This window comes from Sander lucioperca, chromosome 9, assembly GCF_008315115.2.
Source record: "Sander lucioperca isolate FBNREF2018 chromosome 9, SLUC_FBN_1.2, whole genome shotgun sequence".
In the NCBI taxonomy this organism is placed as follows: domain Eukaryota; kingdom Metazoa; phylum Chordata; class Actinopteri; order Perciformes; family Percidae; genus Sander; species Sander lucioperca.
The window spans coordinates 36,756,647-36,778,219 of NC_050181.1; the positions used below are offsets into that span (position 1 = coordinate 36,756,647).

At 42.1% G+C, this 21,573-nt stretch overlaps 1 protein-coding gene across 2 annotated transcripts in view; it reads right to left on the bottom strand.

The window, feature by feature from the left end:
• Window positions 1-2,720: 2,720 nt before the first annotated feature.
• epha4b (eph receptor A4b) overlaps window positions 2,721-21,573 on the bottom strand; it is a 102,860-nt gene continuing 84,007 nt past the window's right edge. The window contains exons 11-19 of one of the 2 annotated variants that reach the window (XM_031281180.2): window positions 21,340-21,407; window positions 20,436-20,561; window positions 20,121-20,306; window positions 11,283-11,344; window positions 7,726-7,935; window positions 5,257-5,406; window positions 4,895-5,088; window positions 3,453-3,593; window positions 2,721-3,193 (exon numbers count right to left, since the gene is read on the bottom strand). In XM_031281180.2, the coding sequence (XP_031137040.1) occupies window positions 3,094-3,193; window positions 3,453-3,593; window positions 4,895-5,088; window positions 5,257-5,406; window positions 7,726-7,935; window positions 11,283-11,344; window positions 20,121-20,306; window positions 20,436-20,561; window positions 21,340-21,407 (1,237 nt within the window). In that variant the 3' untranslated portion in view covers window positions 2,721-3,093. The remainder of the gene's footprint in view (window positions 3,194-3,452; window positions 3,594-4,894; window positions 5,089-5,256; window positions 5,407-7,725; window positions 7,936-11,282; window positions 11,345-20,120; window positions 20,307-20,435; window positions 20,562-21,339; window positions 21,408-21,573) is intronic. The other variant, XM_031281181.2, reaches the window with a different exon arrangement.

Here is a 21,573-nt window from a genome sequence, read left to right on the forward strand (position 1 = left end):
CGCTGACGTTTTAATGTTTCCAGCTCACTTGTTTTAAAATCAAAACCTTGTAAAAAGGGTTAAAAAGGGCCCATACTTGGATTTTTCAAACAACATGGCTCACTTTCAACATTACAAAAGAAAAGGCTTTTAGTATGAGGACTAAACAATGTGTTAGGGCAAACGTAACGTTATCTTAGGTAATTTGGCTGGTGTTGCTCGGGTGTACACTTCCCCAAATCCACTAAAGAAACTAACAATTGCAGTGTACATTAGAACAGACAAACACAATGCTTAGTCTGTTCCTTACACTTTTGCATTTGTATTTTGGAGTTCAGAAAGATTGAAAAAAGTCACCACCCTCCAAACTCTTTAAATGCTGAGTAACGCTCTTACTTCATGCAAATTGCTTAAGCGCGCAAAGAAATGCAAAGATTGACAGGTCTGCCATGCCTAGTTACGGTTGCTAAGGTATGACTGGACAATTTGTGCTTGGTGAAGGGGTTTAGCGAATGTTTAGTTTGTGATGTTTGTGGATAGAAATTTGATCTGAGGACGTCTCTTATCTCAACCTCCCTACTTCCATCCCTACCTCACCCAAACAAGCATTTTTACAAGCTGTTTTGTAGGCGGACCCAAGCTTAAAAAGTGCATGTAATTACTGTTTAAGAGAGGTATGCCAATTAAGCCAGTGTTACAATAGGGAAAGTCCATTCTACTCATTCTAACACTATGGTAGAAACTGCAGTCACTCTCACCTGTCAATCAAAGCTGAAGCTTCGCACCATGCTACATTCCTTTGTTCAGACTAACGAATCACCTCCCTTCAATTTCTCCTGCATGACCCGCCCCTGAACGAGTACTTCAGAAATCTCTTTTTCACAATAAAAGTACATCATAGTCATCATCATCATCATCATCATCATCATCATCATCATCATCATCATCATCATTACAAACATTCTAACATTGGAAATCAACACTGTACAATTTTTACACTATGATACAATCATATATACTGTACTTTATGCCACTGTTGGTCCTGTAGAGTACGACATATATTAAAACTGGGTTTGGGAATACACTAAAGCAGGTTTAGTGCCATTAATGCAGTGCACGCAAAGAGGGTTCCATCATATCTAAGCTTGTATTTAATGTGATAAGCAGCAGTTCCCCTCTGATAGAGAAAAACCAACAAACCAATTTATTTGCTTTTTGCTGTAAACATTGTTTTGTAAATGTACCTTATCAGTATTGGTTTGAAACTAGGGATGCTTGAAATAGGTTGGCATGACTGATAACAAGTTAGTGAGACAGTTCAAGACACACAACTCATCTTTTTTTTAGAGTAAAATGTACCTTCTCGTAGGGCTGGGTAATATATCAATATTATATTGATATATGAGACTAGATATTGTCTTAAATTTTGGATATCGTAATATGACATAAGTGTTGTCTTTTCCTAGTTTTAAAGGCTGCATTAGAGTAAGGTGATGTCATTTTCTGAACTCACCAGACTGTTCTAGCTGTTCTATTGTTTGCCTTTACCTACTTAGTCATTGTATCCACATTACTGATGATTATTTATCAAAAATGTCATTGTTTATATATTTTGTGAAAGCACCAATTGTCAAGCCTACAATATCGTCGCAATATCGGCATCGATGTATTTGGTCAAGAATATCGTGATATGTGATATTCTCTATATCCCCCAGCTCTACCCTCTCTTGGTGGCAGCACTGACAATAAACACTGCTAATATTTCATCTTGATGAAAAAAGGGTTCTTTCCAATGCTCCCTTTCATCAAGCAGACTATTTGAACAAAGAACTCTAATAACTGTGGCTGCCCTTGTGTTATCATCCAGCCATATTAACTGATGACAGGACAGAGTATAGTAGCAATGGTGGTATGTTGCCCAGATGAACATTTCAAGGTTACTGTACATGGCACAACACTGAAAAAACAAGGAACACGTTCTCAACAGTGTCAACTCAATGAAGACCTTGGCATCCCCAACACATAAAACACTATAACTTTCTTAACACACCTGAAACATGGGAAGGCAAACTTTCTGAGCTGAAATATTCCCAACAACATCATACTGTAACAGCTGAATAGACAATGTTGTTGTGAATAGACAGTCAGTTATGGAAGAGTAAAAATGTATCTGTGCCAACTGCAGCTTAAGCAGTTTCTGCGGTTTCTTTGCACTCGGTTACATCAGTGTAAGTGCAAGCGGACTGGCAAAGGTGCACTGGGACTAGTTGCTATGGAAGTGTGTCTGAGAGCAGTCTCTAGGGAAGCCCTTGTCCTGGTCAAAAACACAATTTAAATGAATCATTCGTCCATTCTACATGAGCTAGCAAAGTCTTTATCCCTCTCTATTTCTAAAGGTCCAGTTTTCTGTTCCCCTCACCCCTACACATTCATGTCATTCAGAATCTTGGCTCACTCATTGGCTCTCTGTATACAGAGAGCACTGGAAAGGGCCATACATGTACTAGGTAATAACTCCCATTAAGTTTGAGCGATACAAACCTCACCACCAATACAAACGTTAGGTCCATCTCTACGGTTGTGGGACACGTAGCCCATATAAACATATATCTACACATATACATATCTTCTGATCCTTTTTAAACTCTTCGAGGTGAAAACTCAAAACGGAAACAAAATGATGGAAAAAAAACAACAACTCTACACCTCACAGACAGTGCTGATAATTATATTCTAATTTGTTTTTTTTGTCATTTCCTTTGTTAAGAATATGTTTTTCTTCTTTTGTTGAGCTGATATGATGTGAAATGGTCTGGGATGCTCTAGATGTGGCCTTGTTGTTGGACGCGTGTCTCTCTGTTGCTCCACAATGGTGGCTGTGTCGCCGGGACTCTTGAGTGCTAAAGCCGGTAGTGCCCATCGAGGATGGGAAGAATGGTGAAACTGCGAGAAGGTGAAGGAGTCAAGCGTCCATGTTGTCTCCGTCTCAGTGTGTCTCAAGATCAATGGAGGCCCGAGCACAGAGTTTCCATTACAACTCCCGTTTCAGTGGGGAAACTCTTCACAGGAGCATCCATTTTGGCTCTGTCTCACTGTGCGTTTATGTGGAAACTGTTATACTTGGACGTGCGTCCCCTGGGTCTGCAGGCTCTGCACGCTGGACAAAATCTTCTTCTGGTGGCCGGCAAGATTCACACCCATCTTGGACAATTCACTACAAGGACGACAGAAAACAAAATGCAAAATATTCAAACAATATTCATTAATGACACTTTTAGAGAAAGAAATCAATATTGTCCCTTAAATGACAAGCAGCTGCTGAGGTTTCATGTCCAAGACACTTGTGTAAATCCCTTTTTTTTACTTTCAAATGACACTCAAGTGATGAATATATTATATATTATGTCTGTTACTGACAATATTGACCTTTTGAGTGCTTCATTTAACTGGGATGAGTCACCAGCCGTTTGTACCTGACACTGATGTAGAGGATTGAGTCCAAGCTGACATATCCAGCACTGGAAAAGTTCTCCTTATACTGGCCCATCTTGATGGCCTCCAACCACTCATCCACTGTGCTCACACTGAGCTCTGGGGGGGACAGGTCCTCCCTGCTGGGATACAAAGCACACTCACAACTCAATGAAATGTTGTCCTGTTGAGTGGCTTTATACGTTTCTGACTGGTGCTGAGGTCAATCATTTTTCCCCTGGAGCTGTACTTAAGTTCTAACTCTCGTTAGGGCATTTACTGTATAAAAATAAAACGTGTCAGCAGCACACTTGAGGAGCTAGTTAATGCTCATTCAAGGTGCTCTATCTGCATTGGGACGGACAACAACCGCAGCATGACAGACTCAAATCCACTGTAAAAAAAGAAAAGAAAACATAAACCCTAAACTTACCCTACCCGTTAGAAAGTAAGTATAATTAATGATTCATCCCCTCGCTAGTACAAGCACACATGGCTTTACTTGTCGGACCGTTTGACTTGTTGGTTTGCTTCCTATTGCCATAAATTCTTATGAATGATTAATGTGTTTATTCATTTACATGCTCAAACTTAGTAAATACCCTGTAGGATTAATTGCATCTGCACTTACTGTACATATGACTGCACTTACATACCGTGCCGTATATGCTTCAGTTAAGGTCATGTCTATAAGATTTGTGTATACGACTCTTCATTCTGGTCACGTTGTTCTTCGTGTCTACAGTGTGTGTAGGCCTTTGTTAGTAGTGCCTTTGAGCTTCTGTTGTCTGATTTATTTTCTTTGTTCAGTGTCTTCTGTCATCTTTGAAAGGGACGGAAACATTCTATTATGCTAGTCTGAACATCAGCTAAATGCCTGAAGTGTAAAATGTAAAAATAATAAAATTTGGTAACACTTTACTTGAAGGTATCTACATAAGAGTGACATGACACAGTCATGACACATGAACCCTAACCATAACTTGTCATGACAAAAACCGAATGACACTTACTGACAGAAGCGTTATGTCATAAACGTTTGTGACTTGTTTATAATGTTTATGACACGTTCATGACAGTGTCGTGTCACTCTTATGTAGATACCTTCAAGTTAAGTGTAACCTAAAATTCTATGGATGTGTGCGAACTGGGAAGAAAGAGAGTCTAAATTTAGAATGTGAGACTATGGATATGCCAACCCACAACCCCTATATTCATACCTTTTAACTGACAAATGTGACTTTGCTGAGAAAAGATAAGAATATCATTTTACTAAACCACAATGACATGCTTTACTTTGCACAATTTTCAAAACTGACAAAGTAGATTTACAGTGTAAATCTAAAGCAGGGATTATGTCTTCTACACGTGTACCGTCCTACATTATAATCTAATCCAGATATGTCAGGCCTACAGTATATGCGTGTGTGTCAGAGCTCAGTACCATGCTGAGCTGTTGGCGAGCTCTCTGAGGCTGGCTGGGTTTCTGATGAGCTTGTCCAGGATTGTGACAATCTGTCCAAACTTTGGCCTGTCGCTGCGTCCCTTCTCCCAGCAGTCCAACATGAGCTGGTGCAACACCACAGGACAGTCCATAGGAGCGGGAAGACGGTAGCCCTCATCTATTGCTTTGATCACCTGTAGGGGAGACGGGGTAAAACATCAGGTTCTGGGATCAATACAAGAGAGGGAAATAAAAATGTCCAGGAACATTCATTCTCATAGTTCAGAGTTGAGCTGAAGATTGAGGAAAAACACAGTCTCGGTCACTGTAACTGAGACATGATGTATGTGTTTGTGACTCACATCCTGGTTGGACATCTCCCAGTAGGGTCTCTCTCCGTATGAAATCACCTCCCACATGACGATGCCGTAACTCCACACATCGCTGGCTGAGGTGAACTTCCTGTAAGCTATGGCCTCTGGAGCCGTCCATCTGATGGGGATCTTTCCTCCCTGGAGATAGTTCACAACACAGTCAACACATTATGGCATACTGAATATGTCACCCACCCACTCTGTAATGGTGTAAATATGTAAAGGTTGCTTTATTAGTACGTTTGTGGCTAAGTACTATGATAAATCAAGAGCAGGCCTGAAAAAAAATAAGAATAATAAGATGGTGGCTGTGGAGAAACTCGGTGCAGCGCTGCCTTCAAGAACAGAGCAGGTGAGATTATACACCAATTTAACACTTCTCTCTAATCTGCTCGCAACATAGGGTTACTTTTGCCCCAGTGTCTATTTTCTTACACTTGACTTTATTTTGACATCTTTTTTCATCTTCTTGCATGCTGCTTCTGCCTTTGTTGTTGATGCACAGATCAAAAGGATTCCATAAAGCCCACTGTATAGACACAATAGGCAGTAACATACCCCCGCCCTCTCTCTCTATCTCTCTCTCTGTCTCTCGCTCGCTCTGTCTAACACACACACACACACACACACACACACACCGTATACCTCTATAGGGCTCGGTTCAGCTTTTTAACATGCGGCAGCTGCCTCTGCACCACCTAGCATTTCCCATCTCTGCTTGGACAAAGTCAAATAAAAGACAAAGCTGCCAAGTCACTCGGCACTGTACTTTTGTTTTCACCACCCCCAGTCCACCCCTACCCCATCCTCTTTTTTTCTCTTTTAACTGCTCTCACTGGATCCTTCCCCTGCCTTCCCTTATGTTCGCTCTCTCTTTCTCTCGAAGCGTCCCTCGGTCTCAGTCTTATTTGATATCCACTCCTCTCTCTCTGTCTCTTCCCCATCTCCGCCTCGGCCTCTCCCTTTCTCCCCCCCCCCCCCCCCACCCCCTCCTCATGCCTGCAGCTCTCCATCTAGGTCTCCTGACATCAGTGGGGGGGGGGGCAATAGAGTGTATCAGCCGCTGACTGCAATAGAGCAGTCAGCGGCTGATACACTCCTCCCAGGGCAATGCTAATGCCATATTAAAAATAACATCCCCTACACTTCCTATGAATATGAATAATACCATCTCCTTGTGGGCATTTTAGATGAGTTACTCCGCAGTGGTTTAACACACTGATGTTTGAGGTTCTCCATTCTCTCTGTGCTCTGTGAGAGGATGGTGATGGTACCGAAGACTTCTTTGATTTGACTATATATAGGCATATATCCTACTGTTGTAACCGAGACCAGACACTGGGCCAGAGTTGTCCAAATTATATACACTCTTATGGGGTTAGGGTCCCGCTCTATTGCCACAGGTGTAAGGTCTGTTGTATTATCTATATTACATATACTCAAAGTAGCAGGCTCCCTCTTGCCACTCATGAGACTGCAACTTTCTCGTGTGGTAGCATACTTTACATATTCAGCTCTGATTGGACAGTTATATTCTCCCATTTCTATTCTGGAAAACAAACAAAGTAGTTTGTTTCCTGAACAGTGTGTTTTCATGCATCATTATAAAGTAGCTTGTTCAAGCTATATCATATTAAATTGGGAGGCCGTTTACGGCAGTGATCAGCTTTTCCCACATTCGTTTGAAGTGCTTGTTCTGTTTGCTGTGGGAATCAAAACCAGTGTAATTGGTTCACTGTGGGATGCCGATCCCCCATGTCAGAGGACATTTGCATAAACCACCTCAACTGCTCCGCGTCGCACCCTTTAGCAAACTTTCGAGTCTTGAATGCAGCGCTAAAGCCAGAATTTGTGTTGGAGGTTCCATTCAAAATTGAAAGCACCGGTTGTGCCTTTAGTGTTTGTGTGAATGGGGATAATAACTGAGTGGATCCAAGTGGGCTCGCTATCGGCTCTGATCACGGGATGTGTCGGGAGAAAAATGACAAGTTTTCTTTCTTAAAAGGTGAGATGGAGAGTGTGGATTGTGAAGTACAGGGACAAATTACACTTATTTGCTCTTCTTCTTTGGGTCTATTTGGGTTGAGCACGTTTTGCATCGGAACTGATTTATCTGGTTAAACTGGTTTATGTCAAGTTTGGTTTTGGACTGAATCTAATAGACCTTTTTCACGGCAGACATGTTGACATGACATAGTAGGAAAAGCACAGGTGTATTCAAATCCATTATTGATGGCTGCATTCCACTTAGGAGAGGCCCTGGTATTGTGCATGCTGACTCACTGAAATAGCTTACTGGGACACTTGATGGAACTGAGCCATGTTAAGGTTATCAGTTTCAGCTGTGCTTTTCCTACTATGACAAGTCAAAATGTCTGCTGTGAAAAAGGTCCATGATGTATAGGTCAATGGGTGGGTTTGTTTAAGACAGCTGCAGAACATGAAAGTGTGTCTTACCCTTGTGGTGTAAGCCGCCTCTGGGTCGTCCTCCAGAACTCGACTCAGGCCAAAGTCAGACACCTTACACACCAGGTTGCTGTTGACCAGGATGTTTCGAGCTGCCAGGTCTCGGTGAACGTAGCTCATGTCTGACAGGTACTTCATACCTGAGGCGATGCCACGCAGCATGCCGACCAGCTGGATCACCGTGAACTGACCGTCGTGTTTCTGGAGGGTGAGACAGGGAGAAAGGTGAATGAATACACAGCACAGAGTGTGAATGCTGACATTAAGCTGCATCGGGGTGGGGGGGGGGTCATAGTGATCAGGGTAAAGTCTTCAACAAGCTCAGCTGGAAGTGAAGGTGTAAGCCAGGATTCAAGCATCTGTAATGACAGTGCTTCTGAAGTGTTTCAGAGCAAGACTCTGTAATCCCTGCCAGCTCTTGCTAACCCCGCGCTTTGACCTCTCTCTGGAGGGTGGCAAGCAAAAGATGAATTTCTCCGCCCAGGGATCAGTGGAGGATCACCAAAAAAAAAAAAAAAAAAAAATACTACTTGCAGAGGATTGGATCTGACAGAGCAGACAAAACTTTCCTGTTAAACACTGACCGTGTGTGCGAGCAGAGCTCACTGTTTTTTCAGATTTGAGCTGTCTTTGGCAGAGAGCAGAGCCTGTTGATCGATGGCGGTCCAGCTCACCTTCCTCTGCCAATTATTTCTGCCCTGGGCCAACGGTCCCCGTTAAAAAGCCATCCGTGTTATCAGTCACCCTCTCTGTCCTTTATATCATCTCTCCTTCCCTCTGTCTCTTTGTTCTCTCCATCCATCTCTTGTCTGTCTTTAGTCACTGTCTCCACGAGAGCGAACTCAGTATTACTTTGACTCGGTGTCCATCTGTCTATCTATCTTCCTTCATCTTTCTACATCTGTGCACACCCCCCTCCTCCCCCTTCCTCTATCGTTCTCTCTCTCTCTCGCTCTCTCTCTCTCGCTCGGCAGCTGCGGAGTAAGTTAATTAGCCGGGGGTTTTGTGAGATGCTGATTGATTGGACTGTCTAACAAACCTACAGACTTCCTCTATCAATCTGCCCACCACGTTGCATTTCCAGGAAGGAGCAGGAGGATGGGTGGGCAGGGCAGGGCAAGAGAGAGAGGAGACAAATGCAGGGCAGAGAGGTTGGACAAGGAGATGAAGGAGATGGATGAGAAAGGTGATGATGGAAAATGAGACTTTTTGGCATATTCTGCCATACTGCTTAAGTTTTTTGCAAAACTTTTGCAAAACCCAGTCCAGGGCTCCTCAGCTGAATCAATACTGCTACTTCACTGGCACATATTATATATGAACAGTAATAATGAATCACACGTTTGGCAACTTCTGCAACATTTTATGCTGTCTTCCACAACTGCAATTAAATAAAGATCCATACTTTTCTGGATATAATTGACATTTGTATAAATTTTGAGAAGGTAGATCTAGATTTGGTATGTCTGCAGGCTTATAATATGTTTCCGAGGATGGGGTTTAGGAGAAATATTTTAAAAACATCAATTCATGTAATGACGTATTGAGTGACAGGCTCCTCTAACTCTGGTCATAATGTCGATTTCAATAAAGCAATACCTCTACAGACGTCCTTCGATTTTTTAAAATCTGTTCACTGATAAGGGATTCAGCAATAACCTTGACTAAAGTCGGCTTCAAAAGACTTAATTTTACAACACTCTGGCATGGATTTAAACTTAATCTAAAAAACGTTTATTTTTATTTTAGTTTTAAACCAGTATCTTTACTGAGATGATTTTTAGAGATTTGATCAGCATGATAGGAGTCTCTAGAAATATTGGTGCTGGCTGTATTTCTCTGTTCATTCAAAATCAGAATCAGCTTTATTGGCCAGGTTTGACTCCGGTTAATCTTTGCTTTTAAGTACAACATTCACTTACCATATACAGAATAAAAAACAGAAATGACAGTAAGAAATATAAAAAAAATACTGTTAAGTATACGGTATAACACTGCACTAGAATTTACAAATTTACAAAAAAATATAAGGTAGCACTTGAAGAGAGGGAAGGAATGGTGCTATATCAGTATAGTCTGAGATTTAAGATTAGTATAAATATAAATATAGTGCAAGGCAGTTCGGTGCAATGGTCATATATTAATAACAATATTGTAATTGTAAGATTGAAATATACATGAAGCAGATGAGCAGAACAGTGTTGATTGACTTTGTTCAGTGTAAGGGTGGGGGCTATTTCTGAGCGTTCAACAGAGTGACTGCTTGGTGAAAGAAGCTGGTTTTGGTGAACAGTGCCCTGTATCGCCTACCAGAGGGAAGGAGGTTGAACAGTTTGTGACCAGGATGTGAGGGGTCTGCAGAGATTTTTTGCTGCCCTTTTCCTGACCCTGGACCGGTACAGGTCCTGGATGGAGGGAAGGTCAGCTCCAATGATCCTATCTGCAGCCCTAATTGTCCCTTGCCGTCTGGCCCTGTCCCGGTTGGTGGCTGACCCAAACCAGACAGCGATGGAGGTGCAGATGACAGACTGAATGATGGCTGAGTAGAAAGTGGTCAGCAACTCCTTAGGCAGATGATTCATGATTAAGCTGATTTCCCGTAAATCTCTTTGGCATTTTGGAGGTTCTTTTTTAATTCACTTTTTGTGGTATTACACTTGAAATGAACTGTTCATTTCTGTATCCCGACGGAGCAAAATGTTGCTCACAAAGCAATACACTTTCTTTGCTTTACTGCCCATTTATCAGCAGTCTGCCGCTGTTTTCTGCTCTGGGATATGGACACTAAGTGCATTTCATAGACCTATAGTAGCAAACAACAAGTGTGGGGAGGCCATGTATCCATCTAAATGTGTCTGTTCTCAGCCACTTCTGTAGCCATACTAACTAAAGAAAAGGTTCAGTGTATGTGTATGTACCGAACATGACATGACAACATGACCATCGTCACTACATCCATGTATGCACTGTATAATAATAATTCTTGCAGCTAAAACAATAGTGATTTTCATCCTATTTACGGTCATGTGGTTAATAAGAAAAAAACACAAACTCAACATTTCACCCCATTAATACTCTCACCATGTATAATGGATTTTAGATGGCAATTATTTGTCTACGCACACTGTGCCACTGAGTGAATATGTTTTGCCTTTTTTATATTGAAAATGTGTCGTTCCTAGCTGCACAAAACAGTTATGTTCTTTTTTAGATTGTGTCAAACTATCTTTGACACTTGTAATGTGGTGACTGCATATGAAAATGTGGCCCAGAACAAGTAAAAAAAAACTCTAATCAGCTGAAATAGTGTTTATTTGAATGGAGACTTGTAAACTTTAGTCCTTGGTGTAAAACTTTTTATAGATTGAATTCTCCAGCTTGATATGAAACCAATTTCAGTCAGGTACCTTTTTATGAATATGTTTTAAAAGAATGAGCCCTCAATACAGCTGGGACATCATTTTCCACATGGCCTTTGTAAAGACTTGTGGCCCTGACCTTGCAGGAAATGCGTCCGCCATGTTCCTTCCAGCTAAGCCGTGACTCACCTTGAGAAAAGTGTCCAGGGATCCGTTTTCCATGAACTCGGTTATGATCATCACTGGTTTACCTACAGACACACATAATAAGGCCGCTGTTAGTGGAGCAGAATAACAAGAAACAAAGAAACTAGAAGCCGACTATAAAGAAACAAGGACAGAGAAGTAGTGGGGACCACAGCTGTGACCAGCCTTCCTCTCGGTCTCTCTGCCCCTCTCTAGGGGATAACATGGCATGTCGTCATCAGTCACACTGACAGCTTCTAATCAGCCCTCTCCATAAACGCCAGGAGATAATTAGAATGGACCAATCTACTAGAATATGTGTGTGTGTATGTGTGTGTATTAGGGGGGGCCTCCTGAGATCTCATGAATACTAATCAGCCTCAAGGGGAAGGGGGTTGTGGTTGGCTCACTGTATGCACCTGCACCTGCATGAGTGTGTGTTTGTGTGATGAAGGGGTGGTTGACTGACAGGCCCCGCACACTATGGTCCCCTGTATGGCATCTGGTGGGGCTTATAAATGATTAACAAAGTACCTGCACATGTAAACACATGCACACACACATACACACACACACACACACATACACACACACACACACACACACTAAAAACAGCAGTTGTCCCTGTTTTACAGGGTTCTCCCTAGGTGCCACCCCCCTACATCTGAGCTTTGCCAATCAAAAACAAACGTGCATTGTGCAGTACAAATGATGTGTGTGTGTGTGTGTGTGTGTGTGTGTGAGTGACAAAAACACAGACTATGTCAGTTGTTGGTCACATTTGCCCAATCAGACCTCAGAGATGCTGGGAAAAAACCTGGGAAGAGGAGTGGGAAATGGGGAAGAAAGGAAAAGAGGGAGAGGAGAGGAGGAGTGGTCAAAAGCTTGTCATGGAAAGGCAGGAACAAACCACAGAGGCCTAGAGTGAGATTGTAGGTAAAGACAGCAATACATCACCTTAAACGAATTCACTATCTCACTGCAGCAAACACAGACACACAGACACAGACACACACACACACACACACACACACACACACACACACACACACACACACACACACAAACAGAGTCGCCTGGTCTCTGGTGGTGGTGTCTTCTCTGACAGAAACATTAGTCTCAGGGATAAAAGTGAAAGAGAATTGGATTTTCTTCTGCTCGGGGTGAGGACTGCTGGTCACATTTATCTCCACACGGGGCCTGTGTTGTGTGTGGTGTGTCGCTCTGTGTGTGTGTGTGTGTGTGTGTGTGTGTGTGTGAGAGAGAGAGAGAGAGACAGAGCTGGTTTCAGGGCATGGCAAGTAGGGGGTGGTGAGGTGACACAATGATGACCGCCTGATTTCAGCTCTGATCAGAGGTGAACATATGTGTGCTTTTGTGTGTGTGTTTGTCACAGTGACGGATAAAACAGTTGATGGGATTTATCCCACATAAAAGGAGGTCTGACTCTTTACAGCCTTCTGTCCACCTGGGGAGGTGTCTGTGTGTGTCTGTGTGCATGCGTGCATGTGTGAGTGAGGCCATGTATGTTACCAGTGAAAGAGAATATTACTTTCAGGCTTACGTCGTTAGATGCGGTCAAGAGAGAAGCACAATGAAACACATTCATTCTGATGTTTCGGCTTAGAGAACCATGTGAGCCTGGCATGCACGCACACACACACACACACACACACACACACACACACACACACACACTGCGATCACTAGACATCATCTGGACCCCTGCCATACAGATTTATCCCTACAACTCTGGAAGATAACAAAGGTAACCAATAAAACCGGCCACTCGCGCTGTATATAAGCTGGTTCCGTCTCTTTTTGTCAAGTGCCAGCACAAACACACGCACACTCGACGATACAATGAATCCCTTTCACTTCTTGCGACTTCACCGCATGCCATCCACATTTCAAACACACACACACACACACACACACACACACACACACACACACAGGCAGGACGGAGCCTCTTCAACCCGTCGCAGAGCTCCTCTCCGCCAAACATTCATAAGCGCTCCTCAATTTCTTCCTGAAAGCACATAATTAACTAATCACATTCATATTCATTCAAATTTATAGCCATTCATCACCTTTAGAAATAACGCAGCCATTTGTGGAGCTAAAAATACCGTGTGTGTGTGTGTGTGTGTGTGTGTGTGTGTGTGTGTGCGCGCAGATTGGGTATTGATGTTCTGCCAGGTGGAGTGTGTTATGGAACGATCAGTAAGGAGTTTGCACTTTTTTTCTTTCTATTTTTTTTCTTTTTTTTTTTTTTTTTTTTTACAGCTCTTCATTAGGTGAAAGTAGAAAGTGTTGTCTCTGCTTTCCCCAGGATAGAGCTCGGATCATTTAGGCCTCACATGAGTGTGTGTGTGTCAAAGCGATAGAGACTAGCTATATACAGTATATCTAGTAAATGACATTATGAGAGGCTGTTTCTGTGTGAGTTGGTGTGAGTGTAAACGAAAGTGATGCAGTCTGTATACATCTGGACAATTACATTATGAGTGGCTATCTGTGTTTGCGCCAGTGGGCCGCATTACCGCATTATTGAATGAGACGGCCCAAGGTACAAACGAGAAAATGAAATAACTGCTGTATTGATTAATGTTAAGGCTCTGAACTAAGTGATACAATGCTTTTAACACAGGACAGATCTCTGTTCTGGGAAGCACCATGTGAGGGTGCAGAGAAACAGTAAGACAGAAACTCAATAACCTTATCTCCACTCCTCTCTTCACCTCTCCTCCCCCCTCTTCGCTTTCTCATCTCCTCTCATTTCCTCACATTTGTCTCCTCGCCATACCTCCTCTCGTCTATCCGCCCCTCTTTTCCTCAAATCTCTTCGCACATTCCTCACCCCACGTTGCCCTCATTTGTTCTCAAGCCCCATCCTCTTTCTCTCATTTCCTCGCTCTTGTGTTCTATCTCATCCATCCATCTCCTCCCTTCTTCCCACCGTCCCGCACCCGTCGTCACCTTTTCTCTACGCTCCCCTCCTGTTTCTCCTCTTCCTCATTTGTCCTCACAGTCCAATCTCCAGATCTGCATACGTATTCAAAACATGAATTTCAAACACAGGAAAGATTGAAACTCTCATTGTTCAATGCACAAAGACACACAGTTAAAACTAATCGCTAGTTTCTTCAAACAGACGATGGGTGGGTGGTTTTGCCGGTTTTAACAGCACTTTTGTTGGGCAGATTTGTGTGTGTGTGTGTGTGTGTGTGTGTGTGTGTGTGTGCTTGTGTACGATGGGGGAAGATGAGATGGTGCTCAGTAATTGAGGGTTTTCCAAATGAGCCGATTGTTGCAGCGATTGTAAAGGATGGATGTATAAAATGAGGGACGGGGGAGATGAAGGGAAGATAAGGAGGTGGGGGTGGGGGGGGGGGCCGCACTTTCCTGATGTGTAGCGAGACAGATAGAGAAAAGAAAGATCTATTTTTTCTCCTTTTTAGCATGTGGCACTCTAATTAGCATGACAATAGCAACAATCAGGTGACAGACAGCAGAGTAGGTTATTAAAGTGGCACACGAGAGGGGCTGAGGGCTTATGAGGTTTTAAGCGGAGAGAACACACACATGCATACACACAGAAAATAATGAAAATGGAAAATGCAGACAGCCAAAATAACATACCCAACACAATATAACTACAAAAGTTATTCTGTATTTTACATAATTCAAATAAATACCACTACAACCATTATAACTACCACAACTGCTACCATCACTACCCCTACTATTACTACCACTACTCAGTCCTTCCAGAAAAATTGATTGATTGCTGATTATGCATTGAATTATGTGATCGCATAATCGCGTTTTTCTGGAGGGTACTGTATTACCCCTACTTCTACGGCTACTAGTAGTACTTGTACTATTATGCTGACAGTGTTACAGGACCACGGCCTGGACCAAACACATGAAATTTGGTCCGACCAAAAGAGGTAGTCTCAGTCTGAATCAAACTGAACCAATGCCCGGTTCGTTTCTAGTGTGAAAGCATTTTTTGGATGGTGCAGAATTTCGGACCAAATCCAGGAAGTTGTGGCAGTTGTCGTGTTATAATGAACAGCTCAGTGCTTAGTGTGTACGTGAGAGAGAGTGTGACGGTGGATGCGCTCAGAGCAGACAGCAGTCGGCTATCAGAGCAGAGAAGAAATAAGCAGTTTACTTGTTAAGTCGCAGTAAATGTACCGTGTAGGTTTCAGTTTGTCACTGAACAAATGCTGCAGTTCCTCAAAACCCAAGTAAAGTTCCCGTGTCTTGCTTCCCAACAACGCAACAACAACAAAAAGAGGAGCGGAAGCACGGGGAGAGCAGCAGTCAGCTGGAAAAAAAAAACTCTGACACTAGAGAGAGAATAGGAGAGGACGGGGAAGCCCGTCTAACCAATCAGTTACAAGTATCGGGAGACGCAGCTCACGTATGTGATGAAGACAGGACGTAGTTATGTCATGTATAGTTCTTTAGTGCGCTTGCATAACTGCAGTGTGAGACCAAAACTAACCGGATCAAATGTTTAACATGTAACAAAAACATGAACCATGGTCCTAACTTATAGGTGTAAAAAGGCCCCAACGCTTCTGATATTTCCACAGTATCATTACTAATGCTGTTACAACTGCTGCTTTATATACCACAGCTACTTCTGCTACTGCTGCAGCAGGCCTGTGACAACAACTACTTCTACTCTTAGTACTACTCCAACCGATAGTACTCCTATAACTGCTGACTCTATACACGAACCAATCCGGCACACCTGAGCCCAGAGCAGTCAGGGTCAACCTTCCTGATTACACTGAGGGCGGTGTGAAGAGACCAGCTGGTGCTGGGAAAGAAAAGGCCTGAAGGAATTATTGACCCATCTCAACTCTCACCCCCTCACTCGCGCACACACACACCCCGGGCTGTGACCTGTGAAATTACTGCTCCGCTAGTTTCTCAATGTGCCGTGAAGACAGGTGAGAAGAGAGACACAAAGAAACGCGTGTAAGAGTAGACGGATGCTCGTTACATGCACAAAACAGCACAAACAACACGCGCACGCACATTGTTATGTTCATGGAGCACGGTAAAGAGCGCCCTATTAAGTTTAAGATGCTTGTCAAGCCAATCTTTTCACAGCCAGCTCCGCTGCTGTCCACAACATTTCAATATTCTGTTTTTTTGTTTGTTGTTTTATCAGAATGGGGTGTGTCATTGAAAAGACAATGCTGTAATTACATGTCAGCCTGCCAGAATATAAAAAAAAAGCTCATTTGATTTAGTTTCTTGCTTGCTACTTCTACAAACTGCCTTAATCCTGCTAACCAAAGGTCACAGTTAACACCAATCATTATGTAGACAACAAGAGAGAGAGAGAGGAAGTGAATAAGAAATGCACGGAGGTTTCTCATTCTTAATATGCATGCTGCTGAATATTCATGAGGCTAAAAAACACATCCAATTAACTTTATGAATTATTAATATTCATGATAAAAGCCTATGCATATGCATTTGCTCTTTTATTGTTGGCCTAAGTGCCACTGAGCACCGGTGTGTGATGGACTCAAGATCTTTGTGTGTATGTGAGTGAGGGGAAGCGAGGGGAGGGGGGGAAAGCGGGGGTTTATTTGTCTGCCTGCATGTTTACAATTCTGTTTCTTCGTAGCGACTATCTCCCGCTTCCGTTTGCTTGTCTGTAGATCTCTAACAAACATCTGCATAACAAGGTGTCAGACTAGAGGAGGAACAGAGCAGTGGCACTGAGGAACATGAGCAGGAGGGGGGAGAGAGGAAGAGTCCTGAAACTACATGAACCCTACATGTTGTCTTAGGGTCAAATTTGACCCGTTTTCATAGTTTCTGTATCAGAAACATGGGATTCTTTAATTGAATTTTGGGTATTTTATTTCAGTTTATAGAGTCTCTTTTCTTCCTAGACCACAGATGTGATTATGTGCTGCCATTAAGAATAACAAAATGGTTTCAAAACAGTACCCTGACTAAACTTTGACATCTGTTGAAGTATGTGATAATCCATCAACAAATGTTCCTCTGATTTTAACTATTGGTTTAAATAATTCATAATTTCTGCTTTTTTAACTCCAAAATGTCCGTAAAATGTCATGTACATTAAATGCATTACATGACCATTGATCATGAATTCCAAAAAGAAGTGTAAAACTAGTGGTAATAAGTTGGTATGAAGTTGGCTGTTGAAGGTGTAACACAGAATTGGGTGATAATAGGAGGAGGAGATTAGATATTTCATTTCAATTTGGTCAGACGAAAACATTAAAAGTCAATTAGAAAACACTCGCAAAAATGCCGACATTTAGTTGGTGCTGCGCTTGCAGTTGGTGCTGACGTTGTTGCTGCTGGTATTAATACCATAATAACGCAATGGGGATTTGCTCATTCATTTGTTCATTCATACGGAAAAGACTACCCGCCAAAAAATGCCAAAATGACAACACGCAAACGTCAGACGCACGCCCGTCTACTCACCAATCAAAGGGAGACGCAACACACGTACGTGGTGACGACACGCCGTAGGTATGTCATGGAAAGTGTAGCCTATACAATGTAATTAAACACGAACGTAGGTTCGGACCTTGGTCCGGACTTTTAGGTGTGAAAATGCCCTTAAAATAAGAGATCACAGAATGGGTCAGAGCTGTCCTCTGAAATTCACACTGCCCCTGACCAGCCTGATGATTATAATCTCAAAACCTAACATCAGTTGGCTTTGTAGCTCGTGATCACATAAATACTTGACATTTGCAATTGTTGAACCATTTCACATATTATGAGAACTGACTTCCAACGATAACTGTTTGGTCTTAAAAGGCAGGGATCCCCGAGTACAGCGAGGACTAGGCTTTTTTTTTTTTTGTGGTGGTTTCTACTAATTTTGTCAAGTAAAGAGCTCCAGGGGATGCGTCGACAGAAACCATCAGCCAAAACTCCAGAGCAAGCTGTGCCTTTAGTGTTGCCGTAGGACCGAAATGGAAATAAAAACATATTTTCAAATTAAGCTGGCTGAGCATTGACGTATTCTGGGTTTGAGGAAAGGGAAACAAAGAGAGAGTGCTAGTAGGACAGGAGACAAGTGGGGAGCGATTGAATGAGAAGATTAGATGGACACTGACTGAGAGAGAGAGAGAGAGAGCAGGAGCGTGAGGTATCAGACGAGAGAGGGATAGATGGATAGAGACAGAGCGTGTGATTGAGAGAGCGATAACGAATAAGCCATCTTGTCGAAACAGGCCTGTTTCTATCTCACCTACGTGCGCGCACACTCGCTCTAATTGCCTAACACAATCATGCGAAGTAAACAGGGCGCTTGAGAGGCGGACAGTGGCTGCTCACATGCACACACCGCACATGTGTCATCAACGTGTTACTGTGGCAACAGAGCTTTTATCTGATCCAGGGTCAGCTCTTATTTACATCACCAACAGCTCTCAGTCTCTTATGTGACAGACGGACTCACTCACTCACTGCAGCGCACATACAGAGAGGGAGGGTACGGGAAACATTTAGACTGTAGATTTAAGATGACTTCATGTATTGAGTTTGATGAAGTGTAAGGTTTATTACTAATGTATTAACAGTCAACTGAGAGGCAAAAGTCTCAAAGGATCATGTTTTTTTCTGACAAATGGTTAGGCTATAACACCAGGGAGGGCAGTGGTTACACATCGAAGGGTATTGTGAAATACATTAACATGACTTGTGATTTCAGGAAGAGCTCAGGAAACGTATGTTGTAAAATGCATGACTCAATCAGTCTCTGTCATGAGGACAACTGTTGTCCTTTTGGTGACTTGAAGATACTGGATTGTAGGGCTGCCCGATATGAGGGAAATATCTAATTGCGATTTATTTTGGCTGATATTGTGATTGTGATAGGATCCACTGTATTGGAGGGAATGATCATTTTTGTATCATTATTGTCATTTAAAAAAAAACATTTTTAACCCTTGTGTTGTCCTCCCGGGTCAAAATTAACACTATTTTAGACACTGTTTTTTTTTTTTTTTACCTTTTTGATGTTTTTTTTCACATTTTGCTTGCTTATTTCAACATTTTTGGCACTATTATTACCAACTCATTTACACTAGTTTTACACTTATTTTTTTCAGAATTAATGGTCAATAAACCTCATTTATATGAAATAATACCTAATTTCTGGGTAAGAAAAAAGCAGAAATGATGAATGATTTGGACTAATGGTTAAGATCAGAGGAATGAAGGTAATGGATAATCACAGATAAGTCAAAGTTATTAGTCAGGATAATGCTATGAAATTGAACACAACACCCACAATTCAATGAAAGTAGAGATCTGATCCTTAATTTCACTTGTGAAGAGCATTGTATGGAACCATCCATGTTATTTCGGGACAATTCAGTTGAAAGAAACCCAAATTTCTGATATAGAAATTTTGAAAATGGGTCAAATTTGACCCGAGGAAAACAGGAGGGTTAATTATTATATATGTGATTTTTGCGAGGATCTGTAACAAACAAACAACTCTCTTTAGTCTGTAGGACACGAGTTGTAGGCCGGGACGTCGCTGTAGCACCACAATACTTAATCCAGACTGGTTTGACACATATTTTGCCTGTAACAAATATTGCACTAGTCCATATTGTGATTATTGTGATGAAACTGTGATTATTGTGCAGCCCTAATTGATTGTATATAAGAACAGTTACTCTGAAGAGACGAGGTCTTCTCCCGTGCAAGAACTGAATTCATCACACCACACCACCTGTACCTGTATTAAAAGACATAGACAAAGACAAAGACAAAGACTACAACGGTTCCGCAACCACTCACATCTTGTGACGACCCCCTCCAGCCTGATGATGTTCGGGTGGTCAAACTGTCCCATGATGGAGGCTTCAGACAGGAAGTCCCTCCTCTGTTTGTCAGAGTATCCCGCCTTCAGACTCTTGATGGCCACGTAGATCTCCCTCTTTCCCTGAACACGCAACCGACCACTGCACACCTCCCCAAACTCTCCTACACACACACACACACACACACACACACACACACACAGAAAAAGGCAGTAGTAATTTGAATTAGAGTGAATTATTTCTGTCTTTGGAGTTATTGATACAGTCTACTGCTGTTTTACTGCCAACTCACCAGCTCCAATGACTCTCTCTATGCGAATATTGGAAGCATCGATCTCTTTGGCAAAGTCCCTGACAGCCTGGTTGGGGTCTTCGTAAGTGTGAGGATGGATGTAAGTCCTGCTGCCTGGCAGCTTGACTGCATGAGCGGAAAAGGGGAGAAATGGGGGGAAAAAAAAGATGAATGCTAAATGTACTGAAATATAGTTATATATATTTATTGTGAAAAGTTAACAGTATTAATAGGGTTTTTGATCACTCTAGGGAAATGGTTTCCTCCTAAGGAGGCTGACATTTCAGAAAAGTGAATGCATGTTGAAATAAGTGCTTGAGCGTGGGTGCTCTGTTACATCGCAAATTGTTACATAATTAAACACATAACTACTTTGATAGCAATGGTGTTAAAATGACTCAGAATTTTAACAGGAACCCATAAGGAGCTACGCTTTTGCCAGCAAAAATTAATGCAAGAAAGTTTAAAACAATGTGGTTTAGCTCAGCTGAGAGTGCTACAAAGTTGGAGATGTATGTACACTAACTGACTGACTGACTAACTGTGACTTATGATACATTTTGAAGGTATGCAAATAAAGACTGCTGTATGTTAATAAACAAACAGTAATTGTCAGCATGTTGCCACTTTGGAGTGCTTTTGCTCCTAGAGTGTTCCAACCATTTTAGGATGGTGTGAAGTTGCTTGCATAAACTTAAACTTACATTTTTAAAAATATTAAAATAAATCATTGAGTTTGACAAACAAAAACCAAATACATTTGTATGCATCATGCTATAATGTTACTGACTGCAGTGATGAATGTCGGTACATCACATGATAAAGTGAAACATTCCCATTTTAACATATAATCATACAAACAGTTATACATACTGTACGTGTGTGTATGCGTTTGTGTCTTTACCTCGGCCGTGTTGGAACTGCATCTTCTCCTCATCGGGGTCCTGCTTGGCTTTGATATATCCACAGTGCCTGAAAAAGAAATGCACAGCTGGATTATGATTCTGTATATGCATAGACTTTTTTCTACCAGCACCAGATACCAATATAGCTTCATGGCACGTCTACGAAACATCATACCCTTGAGTGTGTGTGTGCAATTCCACACAGGTGTTTGATATATTACATTTACAATCTT